Source organism: Homarus americanus, unplaced genomic scaffold, assembly GCF_018991925.1.
Source record: "Homarus americanus isolate GMGI-L3 unplaced genomic scaffold, GMGI_Hamer_2.0 scaffold32583, whole genome shotgun sequence".
Taxonomy (NCBI): Eukaryota; Metazoa; Arthropoda; class Malacostraca; order Decapoda; family Nephropidae; genus Homarus; species Homarus americanus.
The window spans coordinates 19333831-19352104 of NW_024713129.1; the positions used below are offsets into that span (position 1 = coordinate 19333831).

Genomic DNA, 18274 nt, shown 5'->3' on the forward strand with positions numbered 1-18274 from the left:
TAGTACAATGTGTATTCAGAACATTGTATCACTTATTCAAAGCAGTATGTTGCATATTCAAAACAATATTGTATTATGTATTCAAAGTCTGACATCACATACCGTATTCAAAACAGTATCATGTATTCAAATTAGTATGTCACATATCAAAGCAGTATTATGTACTGTATTCAAAGCAGCATGTCACATAATAAGCAGTATTTCATGTATTCAAAGCTCAAAGCAGTACAGTATTATGTATTCGAAGTATTATGTCACATAATCAAAGTAGCATGTCATATATGTATTTAGCAGTACAGTATGTCATACATCCAGAGCAGTATGCTACATATTCAAATAAGAATACTGCTTGCCCTCTCCGTTCATGTAGGATATGTTCCTTGGCAAGACCATTACTGAGGAATCCATGATTGGCTTTAAAATGACAAATGCCCAATGTGTGGCAACAAGGAGATTAGACAAGAAGTGTCACCAGCCTCTTGTATCAGATGATGGATCTATGAGGAAATACAGTACTGTATATAGGTGTATGGAATCCATCTAAAATAGTGTAAAGTAATATAAACTTCATAGTACTTAACAAAACATTTGCTTACTCTGAGCACTAGTGAATTTATATACCAGTACCTGTATTTAAAAAAAAATGGCAATTTTCATAAATAAATCAGTAGCTTTTATTACAACAGTATTATATATATATATATATATATATATATATATATATATATATATATATATATATATATATATATATATATTTTTTATTTATTTTTTTATTTTTTTTTTTCATTGATTTGTTTTTTAGTATAAACATCAAAATTTTCTAGAAATTTCTAAGTCCAAGATGTTTCAAGTCAATTATCTCTTCACTTATAGTACCTATCTTTGGTAACAATGGCCATCATTCTCAAAAAAAAACTGTATTACACATATTGTTCTACACTCATAATAATCTTATTTCTGGGTTACTACTACAGTACTGTACTGTACTACCATAATGTATTATTCGCACAGTATTGTTACTGAAAATTGATCCCAATAATTCTTTTGAAACTTAATTTCAAAAAACTAAAATGCATCCACGAGGAAATGTATGTACTGTACAGTACGGTACTGTATTATTAAAATATCCATTTACTGTACATTTTAAAGTCACTCAAATAGATAAACTTAGAGAAAATACAGGGAAAAAATATGCTAGTATGTGTATAACAGTTTTTTTTTCAGAGTTCCGTTGTTGGTGAACACTGTACAGTACTTACTGTATATTAGGTAGGCCAAATTTCTTTTACAATATGTTGGTTTATGATGATTTTCACAAGAATACTTGAGACTTATCTCTTGCAGAAAGTATTGGAACAACATCCATCCTTCATATTCTCTGGGCACGAACATGACTCTTTCCATTTTGTTGGCACAAAAGAAAAGGCACATGCTCAAGAATTTCGAGTTCTCAAAGACAAAGACAGAGGAAAAATTTGGAAGTTTGAAATACTCAAAGATAAGCTACATGAAGTGACGGTTCCCACTTGCTCCTACAGGATGGGCAAGAAGCAGTATGGCTATGGAGTAGCTGTTATTGGTAAGGAAATAAGTTATGAAACTATTGCTCATTTAGCAAATTACAGTACAGTACATTAATTATTATTATTTTTTTTTGAGAATGTCTTTCCTTTAAGGTACACATACTGTTCAGGTATTTTAGTTAGTGAGTGTGTATGTGTGTCATGGTGGGGTTATAATACTTGTCATGGTGGATATCTGTGGTGGGCACGGTTCCGCTAATCCGCTAACCACTAATTAGCGAAGCTAACTTTCTCGTTAGCGGATTAGCATTTTCGCTAACTTTGGAAACCATTAGCGGACCAATTAGCTTCTGCTGAATTTAGTTCTGCTAACTTTAAGTCCGCTAACAAAATTTATACATGTTTGTTCCTGTCTGTTGTAAGCGTGTGACACCGCGACGCGTGTCTCCAACAGCCAGTCAGGCACACTTGGCTGACTGCGTGTTAGTACGTGTAAAGTTTAGAGTTTTCTGTTTATTTACATCACTAAGACCAACAATAAGTTATATCAAAATGCATTGGTATAATGTTTATGTGGTTGGTATTGCATATTTACATGAATAAGGCCGATAGGTTGTATGAGAATGCAAATTAATTATTTGTGAAATTGTGTACAGTGTACACCTTGATAAGTTGATCATCATCTGATCTTGGCATGATGCTATTTGCTACCTATGCTATACAGTACTATAGTTTTTGGATTCGTTTGATACAGTGGTCCCTCGGTTAACGAGCACAATCCGTTCCAGCAGGTTGCTCGTTAACCGAAAAACTCGTAAACCGAAACCATTGTTTCAATGGGTTTTTGGGTAATTGGTTCCAGCTCACCGAAAATTGCCTAAATTCAACAAAAAAGGTAGAAAAGTACACTTACTTTGAGGTGTGTATGTAGAAGGCTCCTGGATGATGATGATGATGATGATGATGGGAATTAGAATGGGGGTGGAGGAGAAGGAGAAGGAGAAGGAAGAAGAGAAGGCATTGGGGTGGAAGAGAAGTCACCCCATGGCACCATTTCACCCATAAAATTTTAGTTCTCTTGGTGTATATCAAGTTTATTTTCTTTAAATCAACACTGCACTGCATTATATATTGTCAATATGTAAAATGTATTTCAAAATGACCAATAATTTACTTGGAAGCACAGAAAAAAAGCATTTAGTTGAAGAGAGTCTCAAGCAAGATGTTACCTCCACTGAAAACAGAGAGAGACTAATGCCTGTCTGGTGTGTTAACAGGCTGGATGGCACGCCAGAAATTAGTTTCTTTACCTTCAGTTATGTTCAATAATTGTTAAAATGACTAAAAAAGTTAATATTAAACTTTTAAAATTATTGAATAGTATAAACTTCTTGATATTTACTAAAATAGTAAGGAATTTAAGCCCTAAAACCGATTACTGTATTGGCGGACTAATACTACAGCTGGTGGACCGCCAAATGCAACCGAAAACATGTTGAAGTCAGCTCGTAAAAAACTTGTTAATCGAGGGATTGCTTGTTAACCGAAGTTAAGAATCTTATGGAAGGTAAATCGTGAACCGAAATCTCGTTAACCGAGGCGCTCGTTAACTGAGGGACCACTGTACCTTCTGTCTTTTCGTACAGTAAATAAAGATTATAAAGTGTATGTTGAAACTTGAATGTAAACTAATGTTTAATTTCATTTGTTCATGTAATTATTTGTGTACACCTTGATCATCATCTGATGTTGGCATGCTATACCTTTTTGGAAAGCTCTATGTCTAAGCTACAAGACAACATATGAAAATTTCAGCTCTCTAGGTCTGTTTTTAAGGGTTTTAAAGCCTCCCCCCCCCAAAAAAAAAACAAAGCTAAATTCATATAATAAAAGTTAGCAGTTAGCATTAGCTTCCGCTAATATTTTTAGCTGTTTAGTGGTTTAGCGTAAGCGAAGTTGACTTTTTAGTGAGCAGATTAGCGGAGCTAACTTTTCGTTTAGCTGTGCCCACCACTGGTGGATATGTATGTGTGGATTTGCTTTGAACAAGAACATTAACTTGCACAATACTGCTCATTAATATTTTTGCTCAATACAAATGTGTTGGAGGAGCTTTTGACATGTTATACATTGCCCTCTCCAATCACGGGGATAAGTTCCTTGTCAAGACTGTGATTGAGGAATCCATAATTGTGGATCTCATTATAACATGGTGGAATCGGGATTTATTCTTGTACCATCCAAACTTTATCTCAGAAGACCTTCTGGTATGACTGAAGTATGAAGTCATATAAATGGATACGATAATGTTCTCTGAGCATTATAACCTATGTATAAATATAGAAAGTGATGATATTATTTAAGAAAGAACCCAGTAAGTTTAATACTGTGTAAGAGGAATCATCATTATCATCACCGTTTTACAGCCACTTTCCACACTTGTGTGAGTTAGCCATGATTATTTGATGGCATGTATCCCTGTTGCCATCAGGCAAATTTTAAGCAAGTTTTGTGGGTGGCTGCCCTTATTGCTAGCCCACTTTTACAGAGTGGGAACTGGGTATTATATGTAAGACTTCCAAGCACCATCATCAGTGGCAAAGCAAGATCACAATTCCCTGGGGTAATCAAAGATTACCTGCCCACTTACAAAAAGAGAAGGGGTTAGCCAAGTGACCATCAGTACCACAACAATCGTCCCTTAGAGTCCGGCTAAGACATCTTTTGTGGAAGCATTTCTTAAATTTATCAAGTCACTATTTATTTGCCTGGAAACTTAAAGGTATTACTAGCTTCCCCTTTTTCACATTGAACCTTTAGATGTTCCTACATATTTAATGTTTTTTGTGACTAAATACTGGACTAAGAGGCATCTTTCATTAGTTTCTACTGTACACTATCTTCAATTCAGATAGAGTATAGTATTCAAAACTTTTCAGTCTCAATTATTGAGTTTCAGCAGCTCACACACCGGTAATTATTCATTGCATCTAACTAAAATGAATATTCCATATGTTCCATGCACTTTGACTGACATGTTATAAAATTTTTTTGCAAGCCAATGGAATCTTTCAAATCCAGCTCCAAATTTCAACAGAACTCTCCAACAATTTCTTCAAATTTTCAAACATTTTACCCTATTTTGACTTACTAGCAAAGGAGCTAACAAATATAATGGTTAATAGCAATACCTCTAGTGGTAAGTAACCCCAAAAATCCATAATTTTAAATAATAAGTTGGAGAAGCATTGAGGCTGGTAAAAGGATGTTAGCCATCAGTAGAGTTTTAGGAATGTCTCAGTTGGCTGTGGCAATTTTTAAACAAATTACAGTTCTGTATACTGCACTGCATTTTCAATTTTTATGCATTCAAACAGTTAATTTGTTTTGGAGAAGGTCCATACAAATTTATAATGGTAATCAATGGATTAATATGATTCAATATGTGAATACTACAGTATTGTATTCAATTTATGATATGGTTTTCATAAATGCAACTGTTTCATAACTTCTGGTACACCTTTACCAGTTCTTTTGCCTTTCCAGAGAATCCTTTCCAATAATTAGTCTGGTAGAACAACATAATCTTACTTATGTACGATTACTTTGATGGTTTTTATGCTCTTTTGAACCAATTTATGTAGGGTAGGGAGAATTTTTTTTAGGTTTTTACTCAAACTATTTTATTGGTACAGCTCTTTTATATACTCTACGGTAGTAGGCAGCTACCAAATATGGAGGTACTACCGCCTGGGAAGATATTGGAAGCATAATGTGTTGTCTAATGGTAGACCCTGCTGCCATATGGCATCACGAAAATTGTGACTAAGTTCCAGGTTGCTCATCTGACTTTCTGCCTCATTTACACACAATTGCAGGGCCTCTATTGTTTCTCTTACCATTGACAACACAACATACTTACAGTGGTCCCTCGGTTAACGAACACAATTCGTTCCAGAAGGTCGTTCGTAAACCGAAAATTTCATTAACCGAATCCATTGTTTCAATGGGATATTGGGTAATTGGTTCCAGCTCACCGAAAAATACATACTGCACAAAGTAAAAATAAAATGCAGTAAAGTACACTTACTTTGAGGTGTGTATGTAGAAGGCTCCTGGTTTATGATGATGGGAATTAGAAGTGAGGGTGGAGGAGAAGGGAGAAGAGAAGGAAGTGGGGATGGAAGAGCAATCACCTCATGCTTGATGCCGTCATTTCACCACTAAAATTTAAAGTTCACTAGGTGATTTTCAAGATTATTTTCTTGAAATCAACATTGCACTGCACTATATATTGTCAATATGTTAAATAAATTTCAGAATGACCAATAATTATACTGTAAAAACGTAAAAATACTCTGTGTTCAAGAGACCCACAAGCAAGATGTTTCCTCCACTGAACAGAGACACAAACTGACGCCTTGGTGGGGTGAAGTGGCTGATGGGCGCACCAAAAACTAGTTCCCTGTACTGTAATTATGTTAAATAAGTGTTAAAACGACTAATAATTTTAATACAGTGATCCCTAGGTTAACGAACGCCTCAGTTAAAAAAATTTTGATTTACGAAATCCTTACGAAATCGTGTCAACATATTTTCGCCTGCTCACCAGCTTGAGTATTAGTCCACCAATACAATAATCGGTTTTAGGGCTTAAATTCGTTACCATTTGAGTAAATATCAAGAAGGTTGTACTAATCAATAATTTTCCAAGTCTTATATTAAATTTTTTTGGTCATTTTAACAATTATTTAACATAATTGAAGTACAGGGAACTAGTTTTTAGCACGCCAAACAGCCACTTGACTCACCCAGAATGGCGTCAGCTTGTGTGTCTGCTCAGTGGAGGTAGCATCTTGCTTGAGACTCTCTTGAACATAAACTATTTTTATGTTTTTTACAGTTCAATTATTGGTCATTCTGAAATTTATTTTACATATTGACAATATATAGTGCAGTGCAGTGTTGATTTAAAGAAAATAATCTTGAATTACACCAAGTGAACTTAAAATTTTATGAGTGAAATGGCGGCATGAAGCATGGGGTGACTTCTCTTCCACCCCCACTGCCTTCTCTTCTCCCTTCTCCTCCACCCCCACTTCTAATTCCCATCATCATCATCATCATCATAAACCAGGAGCCTTCTACATGCACACCTCAAAGTAAGTGTACTTTACTGCATTTATTTTTAGTTTGTATGTAATTTTCGGTGAGCTGGAACCAATTACCCAAAATCCCATTGAAACAATGGTTTCGGTTAACGAACGACCTTCTGGAACGAATTGTGTTCGTTAACTGAGGGACCACTGTATAAAAGTTGGAAAAATATTGAATAACACAACCTTCTTGATATTTACTCCAATGGAAACGAATATAAGCCCTAGAACCGATTACTGTATTGGCGGACTAATCTTCCAGCTGGTGAGCAAGCCAAAACATGTTGACATTTTTCGTAAGAATTTCGTTAACCGAATTGAAGATTCTTATGGAAGGTAATTCGTTAGCCGAAATTTTTTTAACCGAGGCGTTCGTTAACCGAGGGACCACTGTTATATTGTTTCTCACTCTTGATCTTTTTTTTTCTTTATGGTTCTTTATTATTATTATTATTATTATTATTAGTAGTAGTAGTAGTAGTAGTATTTGCAGTGTTGTTATTACTATTATTATTGATATCATTATTATTTTATTATTTTTATTTTTTATTTTTTATTAAAAAATTTTCTTATCTGAATTATTAATATTATTATTATTACTACTACAGTACTACTACTACTACTACTACTACGTTTTTACCCCCCAGGCGCCGATGTGGGTCAGTGATCTGACCCACTCACTAATTCGATATTCACAATATGGTATAATTAATTATTTTTGGTCAAGGTAGAATTACCGTAGTCCTTTCTATATTGTGAGATGTGTCCCTGTGAAAAAAATCCATCAGATTTGGTATACTTCTCGAAAGTGAAAATTATTATACAAATTAACTGGTGCACACAAAACGGGATAAAAAAAGGGTATGATTGTAAACAAAACATTTGAATGTATGAAGTGCACAGTAAAGAGAGACAGGTAGAGAGATAGTCTGTACCAATGAAACTTAAATATTTATTTTTTGTTTCCAACGTCTAGAATATAATTACACTACAGCTGTATAGTAATACAGTGTACAGTACATTATAATGATTTAATATACAGTAATTCAGAATTATTTTTCTGTTACTGGTACATTGTGTGCTCATCACACAAAATGTTCCTCAGTAGTGGTACTGTGTGCATAACATTAAGATAATACCAGCCTGTGTTAAAACTCGCCCTGATTTTTGTTAGCCATGGCTTCCAAGGATCCCCAAGAGCCTCGGCACTCAGTGATGTGTTCAATAGTGAATATTTTTTGGCAGTCCCTGAGTTACATACAAGTTATGTTCCTACAGATGTTTTTAAGTAAAAAAAAGTACTTAAGTCAAACCAAATACAGGGCCCCCCCCCCTTCCAAATTCGCGGGGGTTAGGTTCTCAAAATGGCCGCGTATCGCCAAATCTGCGAATACCATTTTCTTGCCGGGGATACTTTTTTACTTGTGTGCAAAGAAATGTATACTCCCTTTATGTGTTTGCCCTTAGGACAATTATTTATTTTACCTGTATTGTATATAGTGTGTGTATGTACACACACACACACACAAAACATGTACAAATAAATAATAATGGAAAAATACTCTCACAAATAATCAGAAACAAATTTAGTAAAAATGTGAAATACCCAGAGTGACACTGAACATTACCCGACGCAGCCAAAGCTTGACCCACGCAGGTGTGACGCATCAGTTGTGTCTCAGCAGAATATAACTTGCATTGCTGGAATCCTTGCAAGACAGCGAATAATTCTAAGATATACATCATATATTTTGTACAAGAGATAAAAAATTAGTCCTATAGAGTAATACATTTAAGTACACATTTTTCAACTCGTATTATTGGCTAGATATACGTAACTTTCTTTATTTATTTTTACTCATTTACATGCACACACCATCATAAATACATATTGTGAGAAAAGTAAAAGAAATAATTGTCCTAAGGGCACACCTGTACTTTACTCAAATGTACAAAATAATTACTAAACTTTTTATGTCTAGTGTAAACTCTAGCATGTTTATATTCAAATTAATCATTAACTTACAAGAATTCCAGCAATGTAAGTTATATTCTGCCAAATCAATTCATTGACATTTTATAAGCTAAAAACTTAACTCCCTCTGTATGACTGATAATGAAGTCTGGGTCAGTAATCTCCCCACGCCTACCCTCAACCACCAACTCACCCATACTCTCGCCTCCGCCTTACTGTCTTTAGAACGAATGGCTCCCTGTCCCAGCCGCGAAAATGCTGGCAGTTTTAAAACTACCCACTGACAATCTTGGGTACATCCAGGGTGTCATCCGCGAATAATAGAGGACCGCGAACTTGGGCGGGCCCCCTGTTACCTTATGTGCATACCGTACTTACAGAACAATGTTTAAAATCCCATTATATCATAGCCTAAAGCCTAATATACATCTAAAATCAATTAATTTAAGAGAAAAGAAGAAATAAAATTTCAAAATTGCAGCAATGAGAATAAAACAATAAGTTATCAGGTAAATAAAATACTGTAAATTTAGAGTTTAACTCTATGGGACCTCGTTCGTATCGGTGGATGTTCATAAGTCGGATGTACATAACCCAGGGACCTCCTGTACTGTATGTTAGTGGCCGAAATAAAAGTTTTAGTCTATAAAAAAATACATTAATGGGAGTCAATTTAATAGCACAACTCTTCACTACAAGGTAGCATAAGTATTTTTATATTTTGTATACAGTAAGTGGTGTGTTCTCAGGCCATACTGAGCCCAAAGTAAGCAGTCAAATGAAAACCTACTATGTATTCATGATTATATTATGCTCTGTTTATAGTATAAATTGGCTAAGCATATACAGTAATTAAGTCTGTAAAACAATGGGATGTATATTTTTTAGCTATCAAGTGTTTTCTCACACATACTTCCGTAGGTGTCCAAGGTATCCCATAATTTCAGACTTCAGTCTTTACATGTTTATGTGATTAGATGGTCCACGGAAATAACAAATTTGGCTAGTGTGAGAGTGCTTTCAATAAAGAACCAAGGTAAGCTTATTTGGAAAAAGTGATAACTTGGTACACTGACAAACAGACAGACATAGGTTTGAGAATAGAATGGAAGTTTAGGGTAAAACGATGATGGTGAGTTAGGAAGGATTGATTGATTTGTTGTAGTTAATGGCTATTGATAAATGACTGACACAAAAGCCAGGACCCAGATTCACAAATGGGTTACGAACTTCATAAACGCTTAAGGAGTTCATATCTCCTGCGGTGGTGATGCACTTAAGAGTTGTGATGTCCACAACTCGATTTAAAATGGCTGCTTTTCCTTCGTAAGATCCAGTGGTTCCGGAGGTCTAGTAAGCTAATGCAAGGTGGAAAGAAGGTTACGTACCTCTTATTTTCTCAACTATACAACAGTGGCGTACCATGGTTGCACTGAGGAGGCGTGCGGAACACCCACATATATCAGTTATCAAATCAAATATCAAGTGGGATATGGCCTTTCTCTAAATAAGGGTTAACAAGCTTTTATAAACACCAAAGAAACTATACTAAAATTAAAATATCTTGCCTCAAATCATTTTGCAGTCAGTTCACTTAGCACATCATCGTCACATAATTTTCCACAATCTTGATCATTCATGATTTTAACAGGGGCGGTCTACTATCACTAATTAGTTACTGAACATAACACCAGTCTATTGACTAGGCCACCAGGCTATATACAGTACTGTTTATGTTTGGCTAGTTGCCATTTAATTAAGAATCTAAATTACGGCTTCACTTCATTGTTTAATTGTATCAGTGGCATCTGAGAAAGTATCTACTGTATTATAAATCATTAAATAATAGGTGCAAAAATACTTACAGCAAAAGAATATTAAGCTTTCAGTGTGGTCTACAGTAATTTAGAAATAAAGTAGTTAAAAAAATGACCAGGCATCATGCACAGCACTGGCCCTCTGTAAAGTTGCCAATCATCTAATTGCTGAACATTTAAATAATTAGTAAATATTTTTATTTATATGATCCCATTATTATTTCAAGTACGTAAAACAGAAAACTGAATAACTTTCCCAAGCAAAAAAACTATAACTGAAAGCGGACTGTCGGGTTATTTAGAAATATTAAAACTAATAATGTGGACCAGTTTTGTCCAGCTGACGCAAGCCCCCGCTGATCTACATAGCCTCTCGACAAGTGAATGCAGTTTTAAAGTGCATACATTTGTACCCATTATATTTACAGGAACCTTATTAAATAGCCACTCTTATGTACAATAATATCACCGTATAACATAAGACTTCATGCTTATTAAGGTAAAAAAATATTAAATTTGACTAAAATGGCTCAAATTCCTTATGCTCCAATACAATAAAGTTCATTTTAGCATGTTATTGATAGGATGGTTACATCTATATGTCCATTGAGGGCATGTGGCTTATCCTTCTGCATGCATTGAGAAATGCTGAGTCTCCTCGACTTTCCTAAGTGAAAACTGTGAAGACTCTAAAATTAAATCTGTATTATTGAAGATACTATTTAAAAATATATGTTGCTTTCTACTAGGCATGCAATGCATGCCTTGCATTAATTAAGAATATGCCACTGCTATGCAACCTGTACCAAAACTCACAGAACTGCCAGACGTACTTCAAGCGTCACTAGTGAAGAGGGAGCTAATGATTGGTTAATACAAGAGGAGATGGTTAACACAGAAGGAGTTGTTCGATTTCGTTCATATCATTATACAGTAGTAAGTATTTTAAAAGAGGCAAACAAAATTTTTTTTAATTATAAGTATTTATTAAGTTTTTTAATTTTTCTCTGTGATCATAATAACCTGTGGTGGGCAGGGCATGAAGGATGGGGGAAAGTGTCCGGTAAAACACAGTGAAAACAGATCATATGACAATAAAATGATATCTCTACATACTTTGTTTGTGAAGAAATTAATTATTTACCATAAATACTGTATGGTACTCCTCAAAAAAATCTGCCAATTTGACGCACATTCTCGTCTACTCAGTTTGTTTAAAACCAACTCTCTAGGTTTGAGCATAATCTTACATCCACAAAAAAAAACATAAAATCACATTATGTTCTATTAGGTTCTAGTAAATGTCGCCTCTTTTGAATTGAACAATGCCTCTGGTGTTAGCCAACTCCTCCAGAATTACCTATGACATTGCTTTAGCTCATGACCGTGCAGTCTCTAGGAAAGGGTGTTTGGGGATCCTTTGGACCCTCTACAAATAGATGACCACCTGCTGCTATGGTACGAGATTTCCATGTAAGGATATACTCTGGCTAGATATTGGGCGAGTGGCAAGTTCATTTCCTGTCAGTCCCAAGACTCCCAACATATATGTGTGTGTTAATAGCGTTGAGGTATCTCTTCTTCGTCATCGTCGTCTTCAACGGGACTGTGTTCTGTTAGTTGTTGCAGATCTTCGTTGGTGAGCTCTTCTGTATGGGATGCCAGGACGTCCTCAATATCCTCTGATTCCAGCTCATCAAAGCCTGCCTGTATAGCCAAGCTGAGGATATACCTATTCACAGCTGGGACTAAGTCCGTGATTCCCGTAAAACTGTTGACTCACTCGGGCCACAGTTTATGCCACACACCATTCAGGCAACTTTCTGAAACCTTTTCCCATGCCTTGCCAATGTTGTCAATTGCATGAAGAATGTTGAAGCCACGCCAATATCCTCCGATCGTGGGTTTATTCTCTTCGTCTGTAGCCTTGAGCAGCTGAACTATGGTACGGCGTAAATAATACGCCTTGAATGAGGCGATGACGCCTTGGTCCATAGGCTGCATCAGTGCTGTCATGTTGGGAGGCAGAAATACAACTTTTACACTGTCATGCAAGTCGTCGAGATTGGGAGGATGAGTTGGAGCATTGTCAACGATCAGAAGAATTTTGAAGTCAAGGTTTTCCTTGGCACAGTATTCCTTCATTGCAGGGACGGCGTACATGTTTAACCTTCTTGTTTGCCTTGTAAATGACAGAAAGGTGATCCTTAGAGTAACCTTTCAGTGCCTGTGGGTTAGCAGCGCGAGAAATCAGCATAGGCATCAGCTTGAAGTCGCCGGCATCGTTCGCGCCAAGCAACAGCGTCAAGCGGTCTTTTGCCGCTTTAAAACTTGCTGCTCTTTTCTCCTCCTTGGAGATATTGGTCCTCTCAGGCATCCTCTTCCAAAAGAGACCAGTCTCATCTACATTGAAGGCTTGCTTCGATGAGTAGCCTCCTTCCTGGATAATCCATTTGAATTCTGGCGGGAATGTCTCGGCAGCAACCATATCTGAACTGGCAGCTTCACCAGTCATCTTAATATTGTGGAAGTTATACCTGCGCTTTATTGAAACCAGCCTCGGCTGGCCGTAGAGGTCTCTTTCTTCGATCCTTCCCCCTTTTCTTCCTTTATGTCATCAAGCAAGGATCTGGCCTTATGCTGGATAACCCTAAGGCTCACAAGCGCATTGCGTTGGTTCTGGTCCTCCATCCACATAACCGGCATCTTTTCCAATTTTTCTATCACAGTACTTCTAGTTCGAGTTGTTTTAGTTGCACTGAGAGTAGTGCCACTTCCAGCACTCACCTTAATCTTGTCAGCGTTGGTCCGGATAGTACACACCGTTGTGGGGGTTAGACCAAGCACAGCGGCGATGTCCACAGCACGTTCCCCTTCTTCAAATCGGGTTAATACATCCATTTTCGTAGCAAGGGTAATGGTCTTATGTTGCCTCTTCACTACACCAGCATCAGTAGCACTTGTTGGGCATTTGGAATCCATTTTGAATGGTTATAGTACAGTTTTAGAGCAAAAGCACTTGAGCACACACAAATGATGTGAAGTCGTAACAGAGGCTGGCTTGGGGACGCTGTGACGTTCTGTGAGTGAGGGCAGCGCGTCGAGCCAAGAGAGCGTAGTGCGGCCAGATAAGAGCGGGTGATGCGCCGTAGAAAGTAGTCCGTGACCACGCAAAACGACATAGTATCGGATCCCCGGGATGTTAAACGAATTTTTGGTCTAAAGTTTAGCGATGTAGTACCGAAACAACGTTTAGCGGGACGGCGTTATACGAGGATGCACTGTACCTTGTTTTATTTTATTTATCATAATAATAAATGGCTTCTCTCAATTAATTATTTGTTTGGGGTTATTATGTTGTGAAAAAGAGGAGAGAGAAGATAAAGTGAGCCGTCATCTTCGATACAAAGTATCCTTTTATTCTCAAGTCAGAATACAAATTATATACAGTACAGTATTATGTTTTTTCTGTTATTGAAGACTTTATATTATTTATGATGAATCATATGCCATATGAGGCTGATCATAGAAGAATATAATATTATTGAATCAATAATAATCACGTTCGAAAGCTGACCTTGACGGCAGGAGTGGAAGAGTAATCAGGGAAGAGATTACTTTCAGATACAGCTTTTTCTTTTATTTTCAAGTCAAAATACAAATTATATATAGTTTTTTGCTTCTATTATTTAATGTTATATTATTTATGAAGAAACATACACTCTAAGAGGCTGATTATATGAGAATATAATAATGATTGAATGAAAACAAACTGGCGAACTTGGCAACGGCAAGTCTCTCACATCTCCAGCACGGTTATACTGTACATGAAGTCTCATCTGTCGTACCTATTAGCTCTCATTAGGCCTATATCAAATCTGATTCGACCACTGTACAGTATCTCCATTAAAGACAACACATACTTCACATAAAATGCTAGCCATTGTTTATAGGTTTAAGAGAAAAAATATAAAGCTGAGAAAGGTGTTTTTATTTACCTTATTAGATGCTGCAATAGTGGGAGTAGACAATGCACTTATGATGTTCAGGTACAATTTAGTTGGATAGTAATCATTTTCTATTTACTGTGCTTCTAAAATAATACAGGTTTTGTATGTGGTTCTTTTCACTTACCAAATTATATGTAGTGTTAACTGTACAAACTTAATATTACTGTAGAGACACAAGACATTGATGGGGTAGGGGAAGTCATCACAACACAAAAAGTTTGCAGTAAACCACTAAAAGTTCATGTAAACGAGTGTAGAAAGCAAGGTGCAGTGCCCTCGTGATATGTATGAATGCGGGACTCAGAATGGGGCACATGACACCCATGCAAATACAAACACACAAACCGTCCAGACTGATAAATCAGACTTCATTATATCAGCATTTGCTTTTTTTCGGACTCTCCAAGGTGCTCCCTCTATTTATCATATATATTTAATAAAGTCCAGAAAATATGACTTGGGGTTGCACTGGATAGGTGACAACACTAGAAGGGGTTGCACTGGAAAATGCTTGGGAACCTCTGACCTGGAGGCTCTGATTAATAGTTTTAAAACTTTTTCTGTATAGTAAAGTATTTGGAGAATTGGTATCACTTAGATGCGTTCCTTCTTGAATATGAACTTTTGTGTTGTCTTAGTGTAACCTCTTTGTAGTGGTAGTATTCTTGTAGTATATGTCACTGTATTATTTTAATGTCCAGATTTCTGAAAGCATTTATAACTGACACTAATTGCTGAATTAAAAACTTTAAACAGCATGTTATCATTTATAATAGCATCATTTTAACAGGACTTTTCTTAATTGCCTAAAAATTTGACTTAAATTCTTGTTTGTTAAATGCTCTCATCTGTTCTTTTAATACTGTTTATTTATGCTTTAATTTACAATTATTAAGGATGTATTTTGTTTGAATACTTGCAGAAAAATCTGGCCATGTTCACTACACAGTCCTGTGGTTACCGTCCCGCTTTACACAGTTGTGGCTGTACTTGATCACCCTTGGTATTGTCTTCTTTGTTGTTTTACCATCTATTCTGTGTATCATCAGAAATTACCTTGTGACACTGTGCAAATTATGTGGCGTTGCTTTGGGATTTGGGCCAAAATACCATCGCATATAATCACTTTGTATATACACATATTATCTGGGACACCAAATTGGAGGGTAACGTATTCTCTACTTAGGAATCTCAAGAGGAATCATCCTTGAGCCAGGCAGTGGAGGAATGGTAAAGGTGATGTTCATTACAGCATGTGTGAAATTGGTCAGCCCTGTCATACCAAGGCCCATAGTATAGTACAGGTTATTCTACTCTGGCCTCCAAGGACATAATCTCACTATTTTCTTAGAAGCAGGAAACATTTTAAGATTACTCATAGGAGTTGAAGTAACCAGTCTGATTTATTTTTAGATGAAATAAACATTCCAGAAATTATTTTTAGACAAAGATTATAAGATTTATTTTTGGATGGTATAAACATTTTAAATTTATTTTTTAGGAAATACGTAATGTAAAAATTCAGTTATTATTCATGGGGAATGAAAGAACCATTTTAATATTAATATATCTAAGAGATGAAGTAAAACAGTATTATGTGATCATGTTTGAAACTTTATGGTCATTAATGAATTTTATGATATTTATGCATTGTTTTATATACAGCAGCTAAATGTATTATGTTATGTACTCAAGGTGTTAAGTTTGTTTGATTATAAGTTTCAATTCCCAATTTAATTTCTAAAAGTTTATCCAGTTTTTTTTAATCAGGTTTGTAGGGAACATTCTACAGTCTTTTTGTGATGATGTGTTGTTATAGTATCTGTGTTATGGGTAATGCAGCACAATCTTCTGTCCAATATTTTTGTCTCTAAGGTGATTGGATTTTTACATATAAAAGTTTTAATGCTAATACTGTATACAGTACTGTATTACTAAAGTATAATCAAACTACTTCCCATGTTATCTATAGAGATGATTTACATAATGTTAGAATGTATTCTCTAATATTGTATGTACTATATAAAACTATTTTTATAAAGTCTTCATTTTGTCTTGTGAGAGAATTCATTGATCAACAATAAATAAATAACAGGTGGATTCACTGTTAACTGTTCAAACATTTAGCACAAGTACAGTAAATGGAATATTTGGTTAAATCTGATGATTTATTGGATGAGTGTTATTGTAACAATGCACCAGCACTTTATCAACACTTATGGCAAAAACTAATGTGGAGGCTTCACCACTTTCTAATTAGGAGGTGTATAGTTTAGTAGATGCCACAGAAGAACATGGATCTTGTATAGTATATGTTAAAGGTGGTATTACTTGTAACATTTAGTATTCCATTTTATAATATTACATGTAACAATTAACATTCCATTTTATAATAGTGTTTTTAAACAAAATTAGACACAAGTTCAACATGGCAGTCATGACCCCTCAGTGGTTACCAACTACCAGTTTTGTGTTGTCATGTAGTGTTAATGAGTACAGTGTATAATATAATTTAATCCTTTCAGGCAGGGCTACCGAGAGCTGGTCAGGTCCCTGGGAAAGATAAATTTATGGGCCACTTTACAGATGCATTTAATATTTATATCTCCCTTCTCCGGGACCCGTAGAGGCCCGGGCCCCGAGGATTTATTACGGCTTCCCCGTCCTCTCAGTGGCCCTGCTTTCAGGTGTACTTACCGGGTAGTACAATTAAGGCGCTTGATGAAACACCAACGTATGCGCAAAAATCAAGTTTTGAGATAATCAAAGTTAAACTTAGTGTACTGTACATTGTTTTTATCATTACTCCATTACCAACCAATGTTCAGGACAAGAATCTTATTTCTCCATGGTTGGTTTATGTCAGTATTCCACAAAGCTCTTCAATTAAATAATAAATAACTGGCTTGTAGTTTTGGGTTAGCACACTTAAATGCTTTGTACTGTATTAGATAAAATTTAAATTCAAAGTGTCAGTAATTCTGTTTATAATTTTCACAAATGTATGTATAAATTACCAGTTAACTTGCTACCATGTTGTAGAATTATGCATATTCTTATGCACTCAGTAGTGAGGCTTTGCAGATTGAAGTAATACACTAATGGAAGTGTTAGCTTTAGTGAAGAAGTGCCATTAGGAGAACAAGGAAGCAAGCTAATTATAATAGGAGTACTGCCATTGTGTTTCATAGTATAGAAATTGTTTAGGTTTGGTAATAAGGTGAGTGGGGGGGGAGTACATAAAATATAAATTGGAGGAAGAAACACACAAAATATATAAAAATAGGAGATCAGCAGTAGGAAGAAATAGTAGCACTTTAAAGAGAAATTTTAATAAAAGTAATAGCTCATAGAGGGGTTGGGGCAGCTACTCTCACACGAATGACAAATAGTAGGATGAAGATTTGATCTAAAATGGTTTATTTATAAGGAATGCATGATTTGTCAGCTACAGTGGGTCCCCGGGTTATGAATGGGTTCTGTTCCCGAGGACGTTTGTAAGTCGGAACACATGCTATGTGCATACCGTATTTACAAAACAATGTTTAAAATCTCACTATATCATAGCCTAAGTCCTTATATACAGGTTGTACCTCTCTAGTCCGTCATTCTGTGGTCCGGAAACTCCCATAGTCTGGAACGATTTTAGTTTGCCCATGGAGAAAATTAATTTGAGTCTGGTACTTTCGATGTTTGGCTAAATTTGGCCTTATTTACCCTACTTTTTTGGCGAATTACTACCTGTAATAATGCAACATCCTAATAAACCAACACAGAAAAGTTCTTATGT

General features: G+C 35.8%; 1 protein-coding gene across 2 annotated transcripts in view; it reads left to right on the forward strand.

The window, feature by feature from the left end:
• Positions 1-18065, forward strand: part of LOC121868910 — a 34302-nt gene extending 16237 nt beyond the window's left edge. For both annotated transcript variants that reach the window (XM_042369948.1, XM_042369954.1), the window contains 2 exons: positions 1348-1582; positions 15407-18065. In XM_042369948.1, the coding sequence (XP_042225882.1) occupies positions 1348-1582; positions 15407-15606 (435 nt within the window). In that variant the 3' untranslated portion in view covers positions 15607-18065. The remainder of the gene's footprint in view (positions 1-1347; positions 1583-15406) is intronic.
• The last annotated feature ends 209 nt before the right edge of the window (positions 18066-18274 follow it).